Here is a 16,968-nt window from a genome sequence, read left to right on the forward strand (position 1 = left end):
TATTGTTTTACGTTTTAACAAAAAAGTGTTGCTATTCCTGTTGTTACCACACGTGAATTATTGAAGATGAATATAAATACAACAAACAGGGGAACATTTTCCTGGATTGTTCCTCTTCTACCTCCAGTCATTCAGACAAAGAAAGAGGAGAAAAGAATAAAATCCAAGTTCTGGGACGCTCTTCATCTCTGAACCCTTTCGACTTGTTATGGGAGGCTGATTGAAGGGTAAGTAGTACGTTTTGGAGAATGAATTCTTTAGATGAAGAGCGATAGTGAGAATAATAGGCACAAAAAGAACACAAGTATAGGATTCCATTATTAGTCTCAGTTCTTCTCCTCTCTCCTTTTCTGATGGCTGGATAATTAAACCTCTATAGTATTGTCTTCCATCTTCCTTGCCCCACTTCCAGCAATCTGAATTCCCCCATGGGCAACTTTTTAAAAATAAGAAAAGAAAAAGGCTTTTTAGACATCTGTTTTCGAGATCCGTCCCTCTCTTCTTCTCCCCCATTAATTTGTGTTCTCTGAGTAGAAAGATCAGTGTCAGAACGTAGATGAATCTACGTGTACAAATCCTCAACATTTCAAGTGAAAATGAAAAACAATCAAAGAAAAATATATATCCAAATATTCTTTTTCAACTTTCTTCTTTATTCTACAATGCGTCTATTACGATGAGCCAAAGCAATCGTTAAGTGTGCGATGTGAGACATGAGGATGGGAGCTCAGAGGCTCCAGTGGAACAGAGTTTAGTTTAAAAGCAGTCGTGTTCTACCCTCCAGCGTGAAGGAGGCATAACGTCAATTACTGTTTCTGCTCCGACATAGGCTCTGGTGTTGTACGGAACAAACTGCTCCGCATTGAGATGCAATGTTTAGACGAATTTTGTTAATAAATAAAAAAAGACTGAAGGAGGGCAGCTCAACTTTTGCTGTGAAATTCTTTAATAGACACATTGTATTGTTATTCATGAAGAAAAAAGAACAGAAAACCCAGGTAAGTATTTGTTCCCCAGACTGATCATTAAATGGACTGGACATCATGGTACAAGAAAAGCTTACAACAGTGTCCTTGCTTAATATTACAGACATGAACAATTGATTCAACCATATGTCTTTTGTTGTCCGATATTAAATCCGCTGAGTCTGAGACAGACAGACAGACAGACAGGCAGTTATCCAATAGCAATGGTCACAATGCTCCGCACCACCTCCCTAAAGAAGTTGAACATATCGAACAAATGTTAATTTCCTTTTTATATGCATTTTAAAATTGTTGCTTGACAACTGTGACTGGTATAGTCGGCCAATTGAAGTTTGTGTTAATTTCCTTGAGAAATGTAATTTTTGAGAACTTCATGTGCAAAATGTTGCAAAAATAAAAAACTATTGTTCCTAAATAATGTTTGTTAACAGAGTCTGAACAGACAACATAAGTCAACAATAAAAAAAATGCATATTCACTGTTCCTCACAGTAGAAAAGCCTTTTTTATGTTGTTTTTATTACAAGGATGCAGGCAGTGAGTCTTCATTGAAGACTGAACAGAACAGGGAGTTGTTTTATACTTTTGTTTTAGATAGGTTCTATTTCCCTGCTTAGGATGATGACAGGTGTTCCAAATATGATAGCTTGCCCTTTAAATTGTAAATTAACTAAAAATGTTAAAATGTAATTGTTAATGCTGTTTAAAAAAAAAAAAAAAATAGACTGTTGTTCCGACTAGTATCTGACAAAATACCTTTATTGCAGAAGGTTTATAAGCAATGAAAGAAGGAGAAAAAAGTTTGTTTTTGAAACATAAATGTCAAATAATTGACTCATTTGTACATTGCAGACACAGCTAGTACAACAAGAAACTCATTCACAGTTAAGTCATAGACTTTGAAACAGACTCCAAGAGAGTCACAGAGATCTTCTGCTTTTTTTGTGAGATAGTATCTCTCACCTAGTTGCTTTCCCTCTGACCCACCACACACTGCCCAACAGGCAGGTTTTCATGGAGATACTTCATGGTGCCATTTTCAGAGAAGTCGGCCACTGTGTGTCCTTTCCCCCTCAGAACCCACTTGGTAGTGAGCAGACCCTCCAGCCCCACTGGACCACGTGCATGGATGCGTGCTGTGCTGATACCCACCTCTGCTCCTGGCATGAAGGAAAGAATGAAAGTAAAAACCATATATAATGAAGCTATAAAATACAGTATCTGATGGACTTTACTTACCCAATCCAAAGCGGTAACCATCTGCAAAACGAGAGCTAGCATTCCAGAATACACAGGCACTGTCAAGCTGGTTAAGGAACTGCTCGGCAGTGTTCTCTGAAACGACAGTACCGGCATCAGTACATACATTTAATACGGTGTCATTCAGCTAAAACAACCTGAATACAACCAGAAAGACAACATGAAAAGTAGACAAACTTGATTATCTGTGTGTGCTTGTGTGTGGAAAAGCTGTTATTAAAGTTTTTTTTGTTGATTTGAATTTTTATTGTTTGGTATAGAGTCGAGTCAGTCAGTTTTAAGTTGAGTCAGTCGGTATCTAGTCAACTCAGAAATTAGTTTGTTCTTTATTTTATGGAATAGTAGCTTCCACTCTTAAATTTGCTAACCTCTGCTGACATCAAAGGTGTATAGAGTTGATGAATAAGAGCTTTATGGTTTTTTTCAATTAAGGAAAAAAAAGATTATATTAATTAAGTCACAGAGTTGTTCCGTCATAAAGAAAGGATTAAATTAAATATAATGTAGTATCATAGTTTGAGCTGTAGCTAATAGTGTCATAATTTCATCATCATGATCCTAAAGGTACTGTAATCAATATCTAAGCCTGTATATCAGAAACATTTGAATGGTCTACCATTATCTGTGACGATGACATCTGTGTGGGAGCTGCCATATTTATGTATGTGCTCCACAGCCTCCACCAGGTTGTCTACCACCTCAATGCAGCACTCCAGGTCTCCATACTCAGTCCGAAGAGAGTTGGCTTCTGACGGGCTGAACGTCATGTAGGAGGCAAAGCGAGGGCCGGCATGGATCCTCACCTGAGAAGATGGATGTCTCTGGTGAGTGAAGCTATGGTTGGAATAGATTGTTCTTCGGGTGTGTTAGGCTTTACTTGTTCATTACGTAACATGTCAATGATCTGGTCAAACATTGGCGTCCTCAGGATGTCGCGGTGGATCAACAACGTTTCCATGGAGTTACAAGCAGCAGGGTAGTCGCACTTGGAATCCCTGACTAGGGCAAATGCCTCATCATCTCTGCCCACAACTTTCACAATAAAGGTAGTTTCCTTTACCAATCTTGACGACTTTGTCCAATCCTGCGTCAACATCAACGTACACGTGACAGACTCCCTCACTGTGGCCCAACACTGGTATTCCTCTGGCTGCCCGCTGGATGTCTCGGACAAGTTTGGAGGATCCTCTGGGGATGATCAAGTCAATCATCTTGTCCAGGCGGCAGAGATCCTCCACCTCCTCACGTGTGCTCACCTGAATTAAAATCATTTATTCTCATCTATAATTGTGAAATGGTCATGTTTCTCAAAAAGGGTTAAGAACTAAGTTTACCAGCTGAACTGCGTCTTTGACCCCGTACATGTCCAAAGCCTCACGTGTGAGTCGATGCAGGACTTGGTTGGTGTTGGCCGCCTCTTTCCCGCCCTTTAACAACACAGCATTTCCACTGGCGATGGCCAAGGCTGACACCTGCAAAAAGACAAGAGAATGACTACTAAAGAAAAGGACAATTCAATATATTTATATCGATAAATAAAGGTGAATATTATCGCCTCTTGTTAGTCTATGTATCTAACATGGGTTTACATCTGTTGGCCTACTGTATACCTGCGGCAGGCAGTCAGGCCGGGCCTCAAAGATGACCAGCAGGACCCCGATGGGGACACTGATCTGCTCTAACTCCAGGTTGTTAGCTACCCTTGTTCTCCGCAGCACTCTGCCCACGCTATCCTGAGCAGCCACGGAAATCTGTCGCAGACCAACAGCCAAGCTGTTGAGTTTGGCCGGAGAGAGATGGAGGCGCTTCAGCATGGGAGGAGGCAACTGACCTGTGGTGGGAAGAGGTGGTGATGTGGTCCCTCTCGTAGAAATAAACTTAATAACAAAAACCATTCACAATGGGTTAGTTTTTTTTTTAATTAAAAGGCATATTGAGTCATTATTATTTTATTTCAATTTTAATGGAAGACATTGGATTCGAATCAGTGATCAAAATATTGAATACTCGTACCTCTCCATAGTTTTTCAGACATAACTCACCTGCACTGACGGCGAGCTCGATGTCCACCGTGTTAGCGTTCAGAATCTCGTCAGTCCTCTCTGTCAGAAGATCTGCTAGATGGCAAATGATCTCACTCCTCTGGAAACAAAAACAAACCGAGCACTTATAGCAGTTGACCACTAGATGGGAGTGTATCTTTGTATCTTTGTGCCGCTTGAGTCAAGTATGTAAATCCCATCGGGGGCCAATAAATCACAATTAAAAGTGAGATTATTTACAAAAGAAAGAGAAATGATCTACCCTGTTGGTAGAATCTATTAGAATGTATCTCTTTTATTATTCTCCAATATTAAATTGTATTTCAAATACAAAACTGATCTTTGGACTAAACGCCTAGTCACATAAAAGAGAGTCAATAAAATTCCTGTATTGTCTATAGCAGGGGTGCTCACACTTTTTCGGTTCGCGAGCTACTTTTATAATTGTCAAGTTCAAAAGATCTATCTTCATCAAATTTGCTCAACGTAAGTAAGAACATACTTTACACAGATGACTAGCACTGAATGAAGTGAATGATGATCAGTCATGATGGAAGGATGTGTAGATTTAATCATCTTCATAGAAATGCTGACTAACATAAATAACTAGATTCAAATAGTTCAGTCCGTGAGGAGCATATTTCCTCATTAGATACTTTTCCTCTGAGAGTAACTTCCAAAAATGTCCATGAGACCTGGTCTTAAGTGTCAGCATGTGTTAAATCTCATCCTCCACTGCAGACAAGTTCAGACTCATATGTACTAAGAATTGCATTGATTTCCTACTAAAAATGATCGTTCATTTGAACCCGAATGGTGCACAAAAATATTCATGTGTAAGAATCTGTGCTTGACACAAATTCAAGCCCTTTTCCTTTGTTCATCAAAATCAACAAATAATTCAGACGGGTTCATCCCTTTCCATGCCTCCATTTCAATATGTCCATCATATTTAAATGAAGCAAGAGACTTACATTTCTCCTTCTGTGATCATGAAAAAAACAAAAACAAATTAAAACATGAATTCAAACTAACAGTTTATATTTGTTAATGTCAAACATGTCTGATATGAATCACACAAGTGGATTATTTAAATTTTAAAACATCTTCAGATGAAGTTTAACGAGAATAAAACTGTTAATCAGTAACTTCACATCATCAACACTTTGTCTGATTGTCACTGAGCGTCATTAGAATGTGTGTCTCACCTGCACCTGTTTAACGTGTTTGGGTTTCAGCGTATTCTTATTATATTCGTGAGATAAAGGTAATTTACAAATAGTCATCATGTGATGTTGTATTAATACAAGTGTGTTTTAAGGACGCGATCACAAAAGGAAAACCAGCATTTGTTGCGCTTTCATTGAAAACTGCAGCTTAACTTTGATTGAAGTGACGTCATGTTTCTGTGACTCTCGTAGAGAAGAACCTGAAGCGATCAAACGCGCATTATTTTGTTCGATATATTATTAAAAAAAGACAAGCTTATAATTCTATATCGTTTTTCTGAACTACGTAAAATGACTGTCGCACGTTTTGCTCTTTATTCTCGATTCATATGAACTTTGCCGTGCGTCCAGTGGAAGAGGCGGGAGCTCTGATTGGCTGCTGTGCATGTCAATCAAATTGGAAACCAATCGGCGCAATAACTATTTGATTGACATGCACAGCAGCCAATCTGAGCTCTCTTTACTATTTTCTTATATCATATTTTATTAAATCACGCGATCGACTCGCAACAGCTTATATAAAAAATGTACAAGCTTTGCATAGCCTTAAACTTTATGATTAACTTTAATTGATCAATGCCAAAGGTTAATTTAGAAAAAATATTTTAAAAAAGAAACAACTGTAAAGAAGTTTAAGAGACATTATTCATGATATTTTGTATAATAACCAACATCTATTACTTAAATAGATATGACAATGTACTTCCAACAACTTTTCCCTTAGATATTATGTGTCAAAAATCTTAAAAATAAAAGCAATTAAAGTAAAGTAAGTAAAAGCAACTTATACTGTGTAACTAAAGTGACTAGTTTTAGATTAATCCACCTGGTCTGGATCAAGAGATGCAAGGCGCCGTCCAGTACATCGGGCCATTTCTGCCTGCTGTTCCACGGTTGGACCTGAAGCAGAAGTTTGTGAATTCGATGCAGCTTCTAGAGGATCAAGGCCTTCTGTTGTGAAATCACCTTCTGGTTTGATCTCAGAGAAGAACGTTCCTACTTTCTTCCCCTCAACAATATCAGTGATCACATGACCTGTAACTTTGGGATGAGTCCCATTTGCAATGACCACTGAGGTGCCACCTTGCAATGCCCAGAGGGCAGCCTTAACCTAAAGAGAACATCATGTAAATATATCATATGGACAAAGAAATACGTTTGTCCAACCTTTGCCTCCATTCCTCCAATCCCCACTCTGGATTTTGTCCCGTATGTGATGGACTGCTGATCTCCGGGATAGAAGATATCAATGAGTTTGGCGTCATCAGTCCCAGGAGGGCTGTTGTACAGCCCTAACAAAAGAAAGACACAACTTAATCATGCATCAGCCGGGGTGAGAGAAGACACACAGGTCAATTTCTGCTCCAGGAGTCAACATGTTGATTTTGTGTTGTCACGTGAATGTTGTCTGGCCTCAAAATGGTCAAACAAACACTTGCGTCAACTACATCAATTTTGTACTTGAAGGCAGAAGGTCGTTGTTTGTCTGTGCTCAGCAACTCTCAGCTGACCCTGACTGATTTGTCACTGATCTCCAGTGAAGAGTGAACGCAGATGGTGTTGTTCCCCAACAGCTGACCCAAACTGTTTACACGCATACCTTCCACGTCTGACAGTGCGATTAGCAAGTCGGCCTTCATCTCCACGGCTAACCTTGCTGCCAGACTGTCATTGTCCTTAATGCTGATCACCTGAAAAGAAAGGAAATACCAGACTGTGAAAACAATGTTTAACCAAAATTATTTTGTGAAAAATGTCCATCCAGGTGGTTGGTATATGTTTGAAATGCAATTGTCTTTAATCCCAAAAATAATGACTTAAACTCATTAGTGTGGGTGAAGTACTCAATAACATCATGATGATTACAATTCTAGTTTTGGAGACTTGGTCAGATATCTCTGTGTCAGAATCAGTCAGATTCTGGTTAAGACCATCTAAACAGGGTTTACATCTTACAACTGTAAATCTCCCAAATCATTATTACGTCTTCTTATCATACATAACTTGTCTATTTTTTGTCACCATATTTCCACCACATTTAATAAGCTGGCTCTGAAACCTAATTTGTTGCAGTCACACTTATATATCGTGTGTATTATATTATATGATTTTAACAAAAAAAAATGATCCAAAGAAAATAAATCACTTCACATGCACTTCTTAGTATCAAAGATTATGATGATATGATTTGCGTTATCAGAATATATTTAAACAGTATAAAAAGAGATCAGAGAATAGGTGGAGCGAAAGGTGAGAGAGGAGGGTTTACCTCCAAGAGAGCATGTTAGTGAATTCATCAGAAGAGATAAATTTGATGTCTCCCTGTCAGAGGTGAGTGGCGTTCCCTTCAGATGGCAACCCCAGTGAGCACATGTACATGCTTTAGGGTGCAGAACAGATGAGGTGAGGGTGTCAAGTGTTTCAAGGAGGACTTCATATCGTCTTCCCTTCAACACTGCATACACTTCTTTCACTCTCATCTGCCCCATGTGTCCTGTACCCACATTTACCCCCTGCAGGTCACTGTTGGGCTCCGGCGGCGGCACCACAGCATCATTGGTGTTGATGATGGGGACGATGTTCATCCGGAGCAACTCCTGCAGAGTGCTGTTAAGGTTCTGTCTCTTTTGATCATCATGAAAATCCAGATTGGTAACAAGAACCTTAATGTTGAAAACAAAATAAGGTTCAGGGAAACACATGGAAAGATAGTATTGGAAAAGGTTAAAAGATACCTGTGCAGTGCAGGTGCTGTACTGAGTGAACATGGCCTCGTACAGAGCCATCAGACCACTCTGGCCGGCTGCAGCACACGCCCGGGCCTCTAGTACAGGCAGACTCTGCAACAGCATATTCGCTTCAGAACAATATTTGTCACTGTTACTCACACAATTTAGAATAGCATGACCAAACTGATCTCAGGAAAAGAAAACCAGTGATTCTTGGAACCTTTCTTTAGTACTTCACATTTATTTGTTTTATGTTTTAATGCATGATCCAATGTTATGTTTGTCACACCTACAGGTCTAAAAATATGATGTGTATTCAGTCATATATAGTTTTTGTTGTGCTATACACACATGTACACCTGTGTTTGTTTGAATAGACATATATCGAAAGTTTGTTAAAAATCAGCCACAACTAGAGTTTGCATCCAGGAAGCTGTGTTATACACTGAGATAACATTAGCTCCAGACACTAATGCCACATTGAATTCCTTCTTGACAGGTAACAGTAACTTCATCTAATTTTACATAAACTCTGATTCAAATAACCGCAAAATCAAAATCAGTATTAAATCATCCCATTTGCATTCATTAGGTGATATTTGTACGTCTTAAGAACAGTTGTGCTTGGATCATGGTTTACAAATTTGTACATTTATATCGGAGAATCTGTTGCCGATCCTTTTTCATTATTTATTAATAAGCTGGTAATTCCAAAGATACCCAATGACGACGATATTGTTGTTTCCCTCTGACTACAAGCTTTTATGTTGGTTTCACTTGTTAATGCCGCAGCTCACAGGGAGCTGCAGCTTTATCTACTTTTGATGGCTCATGATTTTTTTTTGACATTACCACCACACCGCTCCCTCCACCTTTTCTTACCATGTCTTTGAGCTGATTATGTCCTGAGTGCAGGGCCTGGCGGACGCTCTGAGACAGCAGGATCTCATGTCTTAATCTTTGCTTGCCAAAGGCCACGGCTCCACTGGTAACAATCATCATCTCCCTGCCCTGGCTCTGCAGCACGGCCACCTGGGCAATAACACCGCCAATTAGGACTCCCGGATCACAGCCCGGTGAATTTCTCTCAGAAGATTTGGTCAAAGGCGATAAATCAATAAGAGTTCAGCTCAAGCAAATAACTACGAAACACTTTTTTTTTTTTTTTAACTCTGTGATAACATGAGTCACCTGTAGGAAGTTATGGACCATTAGAACGGTTTTCACTAAAGTTTACGCCAAACAATTCTGCAAAAAATGATCAAGTGAGATGAAAGATGGAAGATAAGCTCTAGTAAAGTTTACACCAAAAATATTTCACCTTTTTTTTTAGGCATCTGATATCATTCGCATCCACATTAACTAAATCAGTAGGTGTGGAAAAAATAGTTCACTAATTATACAACAAACAGTTCCTTCAACATGATGAGGTTTTTTTTTTTAAGTTAAGCTAAAATAAGGTTCCACACAAGATTAAAATCTGCTTCTAGTCAAGATTTAACCAAGACATGACCACAAAGAAGTAAGTAAGTAAGTATTGCAGTTTAAATCATACATACAACTCACACTTCTCTTAAACTGGGATTTCAATAGATTCTTTCTCTTTTTAACTCCATAAAATATGTGATTACCAATCAATATAATTCTCTTATATATCAGAAATTATTATTATTATTATTATTTTTAATAGTCTTTTTCTCTTCATTTCCTCTGTGTTGTTAAATACTCACTGTGAGAGAATGCTTTGTCTTTACTTCAGTGTATTCAAATAAAAAAAGGCCAAAACCTCTCGTCCTCTTTAAAGTGAAATTATGATGTTTTTTCTAAAGTCATCAAATCTCACGCAGTTTACATTAATTAATATTATTAACTTAGGAAGTGTCCAATAGGAATCCCAAAAAGGTGTCCAAGCTTTAACGGGCTTATTGTGAAGTGGAGGAGCATCTGTTCTACCCTGAGTCCCTCCTCAATGACAGATCAAGTGATCACTCACGTTATGAGTTTTCGGGTCATTTCTAGATGTTATTCTTCTACTTGTTAGCTATTTGTCCATCACCCGAGTAAACATTATAACAGCATCACCTAATTGGCTGAGCATGGGGAACCCTTTTTGGCACTTTTAAAATCAGTGGTTTTCACATAAATTACTGGTACAATTCAATTAGAGGGAACACCTTCTCTATAATAAGTATATCCAATCTAATTTGCTCTCTCTATCTATCTATCTCCGCTCGAGAACAAAGCAGCGAAACAACAATGATCCAAGATATTTAAAGCTATATTTATCATCCAAATAAAAGCTGCAGCACACCAACAAATAAATTAAAAGTCCACTCATTTTCATGCTGTGCGGTGAAATAAGAGTGGCTCTGACATCATGTGGGGAGGACACATATCTCAGCAGAACTTGACGTTCAAAGATTTTATCGATTTTTCTTTTTGCGAACAAATTCCTGTACATTCCTGATGTGAGAACGATTGCGATCCAAATAAATACATCATAAGCAAGTGTAGACTTCTTTTTAAAAATTACATTTCTCCTGAAAGCATGAACTTTGTTCTCTCCTATTGCAATATATGTTAAGGTGACGTTACACTGTAGACAACTCAAACAAAATGCTGCTATTTACTTCAAAAGTTAATGTGATTTTTTGTGTTTATTTTAGGTTTTGTTTCACCTGCTCAACAATGGAGGCCAACCTGCCCAGTGCAAGACCACACTCATCACCACGGGTCACCACGGCACTGCCCAGCTTCACCACAATTCTCTTTGCATGTCGAAGTTCACCCCGGTGGGCAAAAGAGCTGACGTGCGCCCTTGTCTGCGGAACTGTGTCAAAAAAAAAGTGTCAACGGTCATTCTCACACGCCACAACTTCTCAGACTCATGTTACAATCATAATTTTTTGTTAGTGATTTTTCAGCTTGTCAAAGTGCAAAGATTCTCTGAGAAAGTACTGATTATCTTGTTTTCCAGAGTTCTCGTCTCATTGATAACACAACTGGAGCAAACACAATGACCATGTCAACATGTCTATTAGTAACCAAGGCAACAAAAAAACTGCCACATCAGCAGGGAAACAAAAAAGCTAGTGCTGACGCTTAACACCATTGAGAAGCAGTGAGGCGTGAGAGGCAGAGGAAAACCCCAGTCTAACAGTAATGTTGTGAGATGAATATTGTGACTTGATGTCCCTAAATTAGCCTTACAAATACACGACAAAGAATATCTGCAAACATTCATTTGACTCATGCATTGAATTAATTAAGTAATTCAAATTGACTGAATGAGGTAACTATAATAAATGAAGGGTATTCAGTTATACACATGTTTTTTAAATTTCTATAACAATTTACGATTCATTACATTTCACTGAAATACAGCATTCAACTGACACATATATTTGCACGTTATTTTTACATTTAAATGGAAGTTCTTGAACAGGACCAGGGTAGAAAACTGGAGTTTACATAAGTACAGGGAGAATATACTAAATTCACACAGAAACTATGTAGATTGGACACTAACCAGAAACCTTTTGGTGTAAGAAGGTACCACAAACCAATATGCTAAACTCACATAACCATATGACATTGAATGAGTTTAATAAGTACTATATATATTTATAAAATCTTGTAATAATCATATTACGGTTCCATGTTTTGTTTTATTGTAAAGAGAAAAAAAAGCAATGTTTGACAACTCTTATAGATAAATGAAAGCTATTAAAAAATTGATGTAACTAAAGTTATAATTCTTTGTGATTGTGCCTTACCCAAGTGGAAAAAACAAATTACCACTTAACTCCTGGCAAGATATTAAAAATAAATGTCTGTAGCTCACTGAAATCTGCCACTTTGTGCAAAATGGTATGTCCCTGTCACAACACATTTGTGTTACCAGTGGTTATTCAACAGTTTTTTGCATTAGTACAGACAAAAAATATATATATTCGGTTTATTTCCTGCCTTGAGTGAAGGGTCTGACCAGCCACCAGCAAACGTGTCCTGATGGATCCAGATGTTTCCTTGAACTCAGGACCAGCCTGTGCAGCAGCATAGTCAACTCGAGCACCCTAAACCAGTGAAGAAGCAGCACATATACACTGAATTAAATAGTAAAATGATTTTTTTTTTTTTTTAAATATGAAAACTTGCACCTAGAAATAAACTTTGAACGGCTGTCAAAATGTAATTTAAGATTTATTTCCATACTTAACCTGAGATGCTTGCTCTGGATGACTTCCTTAATCGTCTTTGATCTTCAACAAACTCAAGTTTATCACATTATCCACGCGCACAGCGAGCAGAGGTGGATCCACGTCACTGTGACTCCTCCCTCGATGACGTCACTAGTTTGCAACTAGGAACTATGTTTTATACAGAGTCCACTTCAGATTCTGCTGCTATGGCCTCAGTCACTGACGTCACTGACTTTCTTTCACACAAACGAATGAATAAATAAAGAGAAAGGCTGTAGCTCAGCGTTTCACTGACCGGATGTGACGTTGTTGAACCGGCGAAAATCAGAAATAAAATAGCTGTCTTTTACTAATGACGCATATTCTATAATAAGTTTTTTATTGATCTAAAATAAAACCAAATAGTAATTGGAGGATTTAATGATTTTTTTTTTATTACGGCTCTTAACATTTCTCTCAATTTATAGGAAATATTGATACAATCATGTCAGAATTTCTTCAAAAGCTCTCAGAATTTTAAGTTTTCAAAACTGAAAAATTACAAGTATTGAATCAATTAAAATTTGTTGTTTTTTAAAGGTTATCTTTAATCTTTGCGTTGAATTGTTTTGTTTTTTTGAATTTTTCATGGTAATAAAAGTTTATTGTTATTAATATTTTTATGTTATTGTCATTCTTTCTTTGTTTGGATCTGTTGTAAGTGAACATTTCAGTTGTATCTATGAATTTCTTGTTTAAATCTTAAACTAAAATAGATGAAAATAAACGTTTTTTGTTTTTTGTTTTAATTTATTCACATGAACCCATGTTCGGGCACACGCACACACACGCATGCACACACGCAAGCACACGCACACGCACGCACACACCCACACACATGTATGTAAAGCAATAATTTAATAAGCAGAACGTAATACGACTGAACGACTCTGAGGACCTCATATATCTAAACTGCCTCCTGCAGAGTTTTCTGTTAATCCTTTTTTCTTTCAGCGTGTCTGTTTTTTCCACTCCCTCTTTTGGTCAGTCAGACTCTAACCAGAGTCCTGTCTACTCGCATCATTGGGTTTTTTTTCATTTAGATATGCATTTGATAAATATCTTGCCGTACCTCCCACTTCAAATTATAACATATAACCTTTTTTAATACACATAATATTCATAGAACTGTATTTGTTTGCAAAAGTAAATCAAGAAAATGAGAGCAAATGTTAAACATTTTACTTCATTCTTACTGTACAAAAATCTTTACTACAGTTTTCATCTATAAGGGCACTTCAGTCAGCTTGGTTATCCTCTCAGAGGTCCTGTAGTACTCCTCTTGGGCTTAATATGACCAAAATGAGCTTATTTAGATCTGTGTAGCTCAAATATAAAGCTTAATTATACTATTTGAAAAGCCAATAGCAGCTTCTGAGCCATTTTTTGGAATATGTCGCAATCGCTTGAAAATGGACAGTACATTTTAAAAGCTAAAATACATGGCATTTTCATGTTTCGTTAAGATATTATCTAGTTTGTAACTTAAAAAAAAGGACAACTAATGCAAAATGAGTTTTTTACAAACACAGACACATACTGATGAGTACAATATTGGTTCAAGATTGATTTAAGAGCCACTTAAATCAACAATTTAGTTGCCCTTTAATGTAAGGCATTTTAAACAAATAGATAATATATATGAACACATAATGATAACAAAATGAAAGAAGTAATATAGGGGACAATATTGGACAAGTAGAATGTTACTGCCCACCCCATGTGTGGTTTCTAATATTGGAAACATTCAAACAACTGCAGACACACATGAATGTGGACCCCACCTCCCAGTCCGCCCGTACCCATGATATCTTACCACCCTGCACTCCACAAAAGTTGTGAGGAAACGACGTACAACGGTATGCTTCAGTAGAAAACACCAGCCAATCCAACCTAAACAGTAAGTCTTTGAAATTCTTTTATTACATTTTTTAAGTTTAATTAGATCAAATAGAACATTATCCTTTACAAATGAAAGTCTGGTAAAAATAGAAAGTTCAGTATATTTCACACATGATTAGTTAATTTATTGAAAATACAGATTCTACATTTTGGAAAAAACGTTTTTGATTTGCACAGGTCTGTATCTTTTATCATATTTCAAGGTCTCAAATGCATGTGAAAACTGCATTTAAATGCATCATTTAACACCTGGCTGCCTTGTTTGTAGACACCCCAGCAGTGAAATGGTGATCATGAGTAGCTATACAAAGACAAATGTATTTTTAATCTAACCCTGACACAAACCATTATCTAGCCATCAGCACAAAAGGCACATTTCAAAGTTAAGACATATGATAATAAATGTCTTGATTTCTATTTTTCATGTCTAGCATCTACCTGTGCTTCCTCTAACACCTTCAATTGTCCTTGAGGGGGTTGCATCTGCATGTACCTCCTTGTCTAATCCTACACACTCCAATGTCATTATAGCTGAGGTTTCTCAGTACTATTGTCTGGACTAGAGGGTTATTAACTAATGGTAAGTTTAGCTTTCTGCTTGAGTTCAATTTAATTTTCAGATTCATCTAAAGGAAAAATAGGAGATTGTGTCAAAAACACAATTTGACCTACAGTCATAATTTCAATTTTAAACCAAACACAGATCAGTAAATAAAATAAACTTATTAGAAGGTAAATGATGAAGGACCGCTTGTTGTGTAGAAAATTGAAAATACAGTATGATAGTTGTTAAAGGTTGTGAAAATTGAGTGGTCAAAAAAATGTTACGATTATTCATAAAGATCTACCTAAAATATCCCCCTTAAGTTTCTTTCTGTCATTAAGACATCACCATTGAGTATGATAGAGTAGAATTTGGTCAACTGAGCGCGGTTCCTACATCAAAACAATCTTTTTTAATTTCATTTTTATATCAAACCCACAAAACCACAAAGCTCTGCAACACATTTTGGAATTCTTGAATGTAAAGCTCCCAGCATGGTCTTACTATTAAATCTGTGAAGGTTCTCATTCATCCAGGTCATAGTTATCTACATTGTAGAGTTCTAGGAAGCTCAGTTGACACCCCCTAATATTAAGACCCTTATATGCAATGGAATATTATCAGGACAATGATTCTTACTGTACAGAAAGTAGTATTCAACTGACTGTCTATTTATTCTGCATGAGACAGATGGAGACAACAACAGTGACCAGTGTTGCAGCCGGAGCTGAGCTGGACTGCAGTGTAATGGAGGAAGACTGGCAGAGAGGACAGAGCTACAGTGCCCATTGGCACAGCGTGAGCGTGCCCCCTCAGCAGCACCGGTTATTAGAATATGAACACATTTGAATGTCAAAGCCATATGTAATAACTTACAGACTATTTTGTTTTGTACAGACAGGCAGTGTCAGGATCAGAGAAATACTGGGAGGCCAGGAGATGCCTCCTGCGCTTCCTCTCTGGGGCCATAAGTCAGAGACCCTCGGCAGCAAAGTTCTGCAGAAGCAAGGAGCCTCAGCCACCTGTCTTTGGACCTTCTACTTTTAATCAAGTCTTGCAGCAAAGTGCATTTCACTCGCAGAAGGCTCATTCAAGTTTTAGAGATGCATCTGGTTAGAGATAAGAAGATCAGTCTCTTCCAGTTGATCGTTTGTTCTTGTTTCAGATTCTACGTTGATGCTACATGTTTGATTTTTGTTTCAGTGTGGAAAGTCTTTTACAGAGATACAATCAATGAACAGTATAAAATAAATGTTAGTCTATACATGTTAAATGTATTTAAGTTTATTTTTAATAGACCGAATAAAAGGTTATTTGTCAGGTTAACTGTTGTGTCCAGAAATATATAAAATGTGTGTCAAAAGATGTGTTTGTGCATATGCGTGCATTTTTTTGTGTGTTTGTTTGTCAGTGTGTGTCTGTGAGAGTTGGTTAGGTGTTTGAGATACTCATGTGAGTTTGTGTGTATCTATGTGTGTGTGGTGTGTGTTTTTGTTGGTGTACATGTGAATATGAGAAATCAGTGAGTAGTTTGTGTGTGTTATGCATGTGGGTGTGTGTGCTCTGAGAATATACTGATCAGCTGTCAGGGGTGACTATTGTGCTATTGAAGTACGGTAGGATTACTTCGTGGCCGTCACATTTGTTCAGCTGCTGATAGTGGATTCACTGGGGATAGACAGGAAAGTGGCTCAATCACTGGAGGATACTCAAGTATAGTTGACATTTGCACAGCTGGTCATTTGTGTGGAATTCCGGTTGTACTTCTACACCCAGGAATAAATAAGGTGATAATGTTTGATCCTGGGTCCAAGGTTATCCCACCTAATTAAACAATCACACTATGTGTTAAACAAATGAAAACATTTGTGTTATTTATGTCTATATATTCGCAAAACTGTCATAAAAACTACTTTTCACCAAGCAAAAATACTACAAGGCTGGTGGAAAATCTATGAGGCTGACCGATCTATACACAAAATCAGAGACCCCACAACTAATAAAGTGGAAACTAATCAACAAAACATTCAGAAATG

General features: G+C 37.5%; 1 protein-coding gene and 1 long non-coding RNA gene across 2 annotated transcripts; one reads left to right on the top strand and one right to left on the bottom strand.

Annotated features, from left to right (window-relative positions):
- Window positions 1-1,947: 1,947 nt before the first annotated feature.
- Window positions 1,948-14,292, bottom strand: aldh18a1 (aldehyde dehydrogenase 18 family, member A1). Its single transcript, XM_087793990.1, has 17 exons — window positions 14,289-14,292; window positions 10,924-11,075; window positions 9,128-9,277; window positions 8,252-8,356; window positions 8,021-8,179; window positions 7,117-7,207; window positions 6,684-6,808; window positions 6,483-6,627; window positions 6,343-6,416; window positions 4,288-4,387; window positions 3,856-4,076; window positions 3,580-3,717; window positions 3,306-3,501; window positions 3,123-3,244; window positions 2,862-3,048; window positions 2,225-2,320; window positions 1,948-2,145 (listed from the first exon to the last, which is right to left on the bottom strand). Exons 1-17 carry the CDS (start codon window positions 14,290-14,292, stop codon window positions 1,949-1,951), a joined length of 2,262 nt encoding a protein of 753 aa, XP_087650116.1. The 3' UTR covers window position 1,948.
- Window positions 14,293-15,627: 1,335 nt separating this feature from the next.
- Window positions 15,628-16,298, top strand: LOC148078806 (uncharacterized). Its single transcript, XR_015711408.1, has 2 exons — window positions 15,628-15,756; window positions 15,830-16,298. It is a non-coding gene; the product is annotated as an uncharacterized LOC148078806 (long non-coding RNA).
- Window positions 16,299-16,968: the final 670 nt, after the last annotated feature.

The sequence above is a fragment of the Callionymus lyra genome, chromosome 6, assembly GCF_982586985.1.
Source record: "Callionymus lyra chromosome 6, fCalLyr1.hap1.1, whole genome shotgun sequence".
Classification (NCBI taxonomy): domain Eukaryota; kingdom Metazoa; phylum Chordata; class Actinopteri; order Syngnathiformes; family Callionymidae; genus Callionymus; species Callionymus lyra.

What these genes read in the sequence shown, in the direction of transcription:
- aldh18a1 (XM_087793990.1), bottom strand. An exon ending in CGAGCTCGCCGTCAGTGCAG is followed by an intron (nt 4,077 to 4,287) that starts GTGAGTTATGTC and finishes TTCCCACCACAG; the next exon opens with GTCAGTTGCCTCCTCCCATG. An exon ending in TCAAAGACGCAGTTCAGCTG is followed by an intron (nt 3,502 to 3,579) that starts GTAAACTTAGTT and finishes ATTTTAATTCAG; the next exon opens with GTGAGCACACGTGAGGAGGT.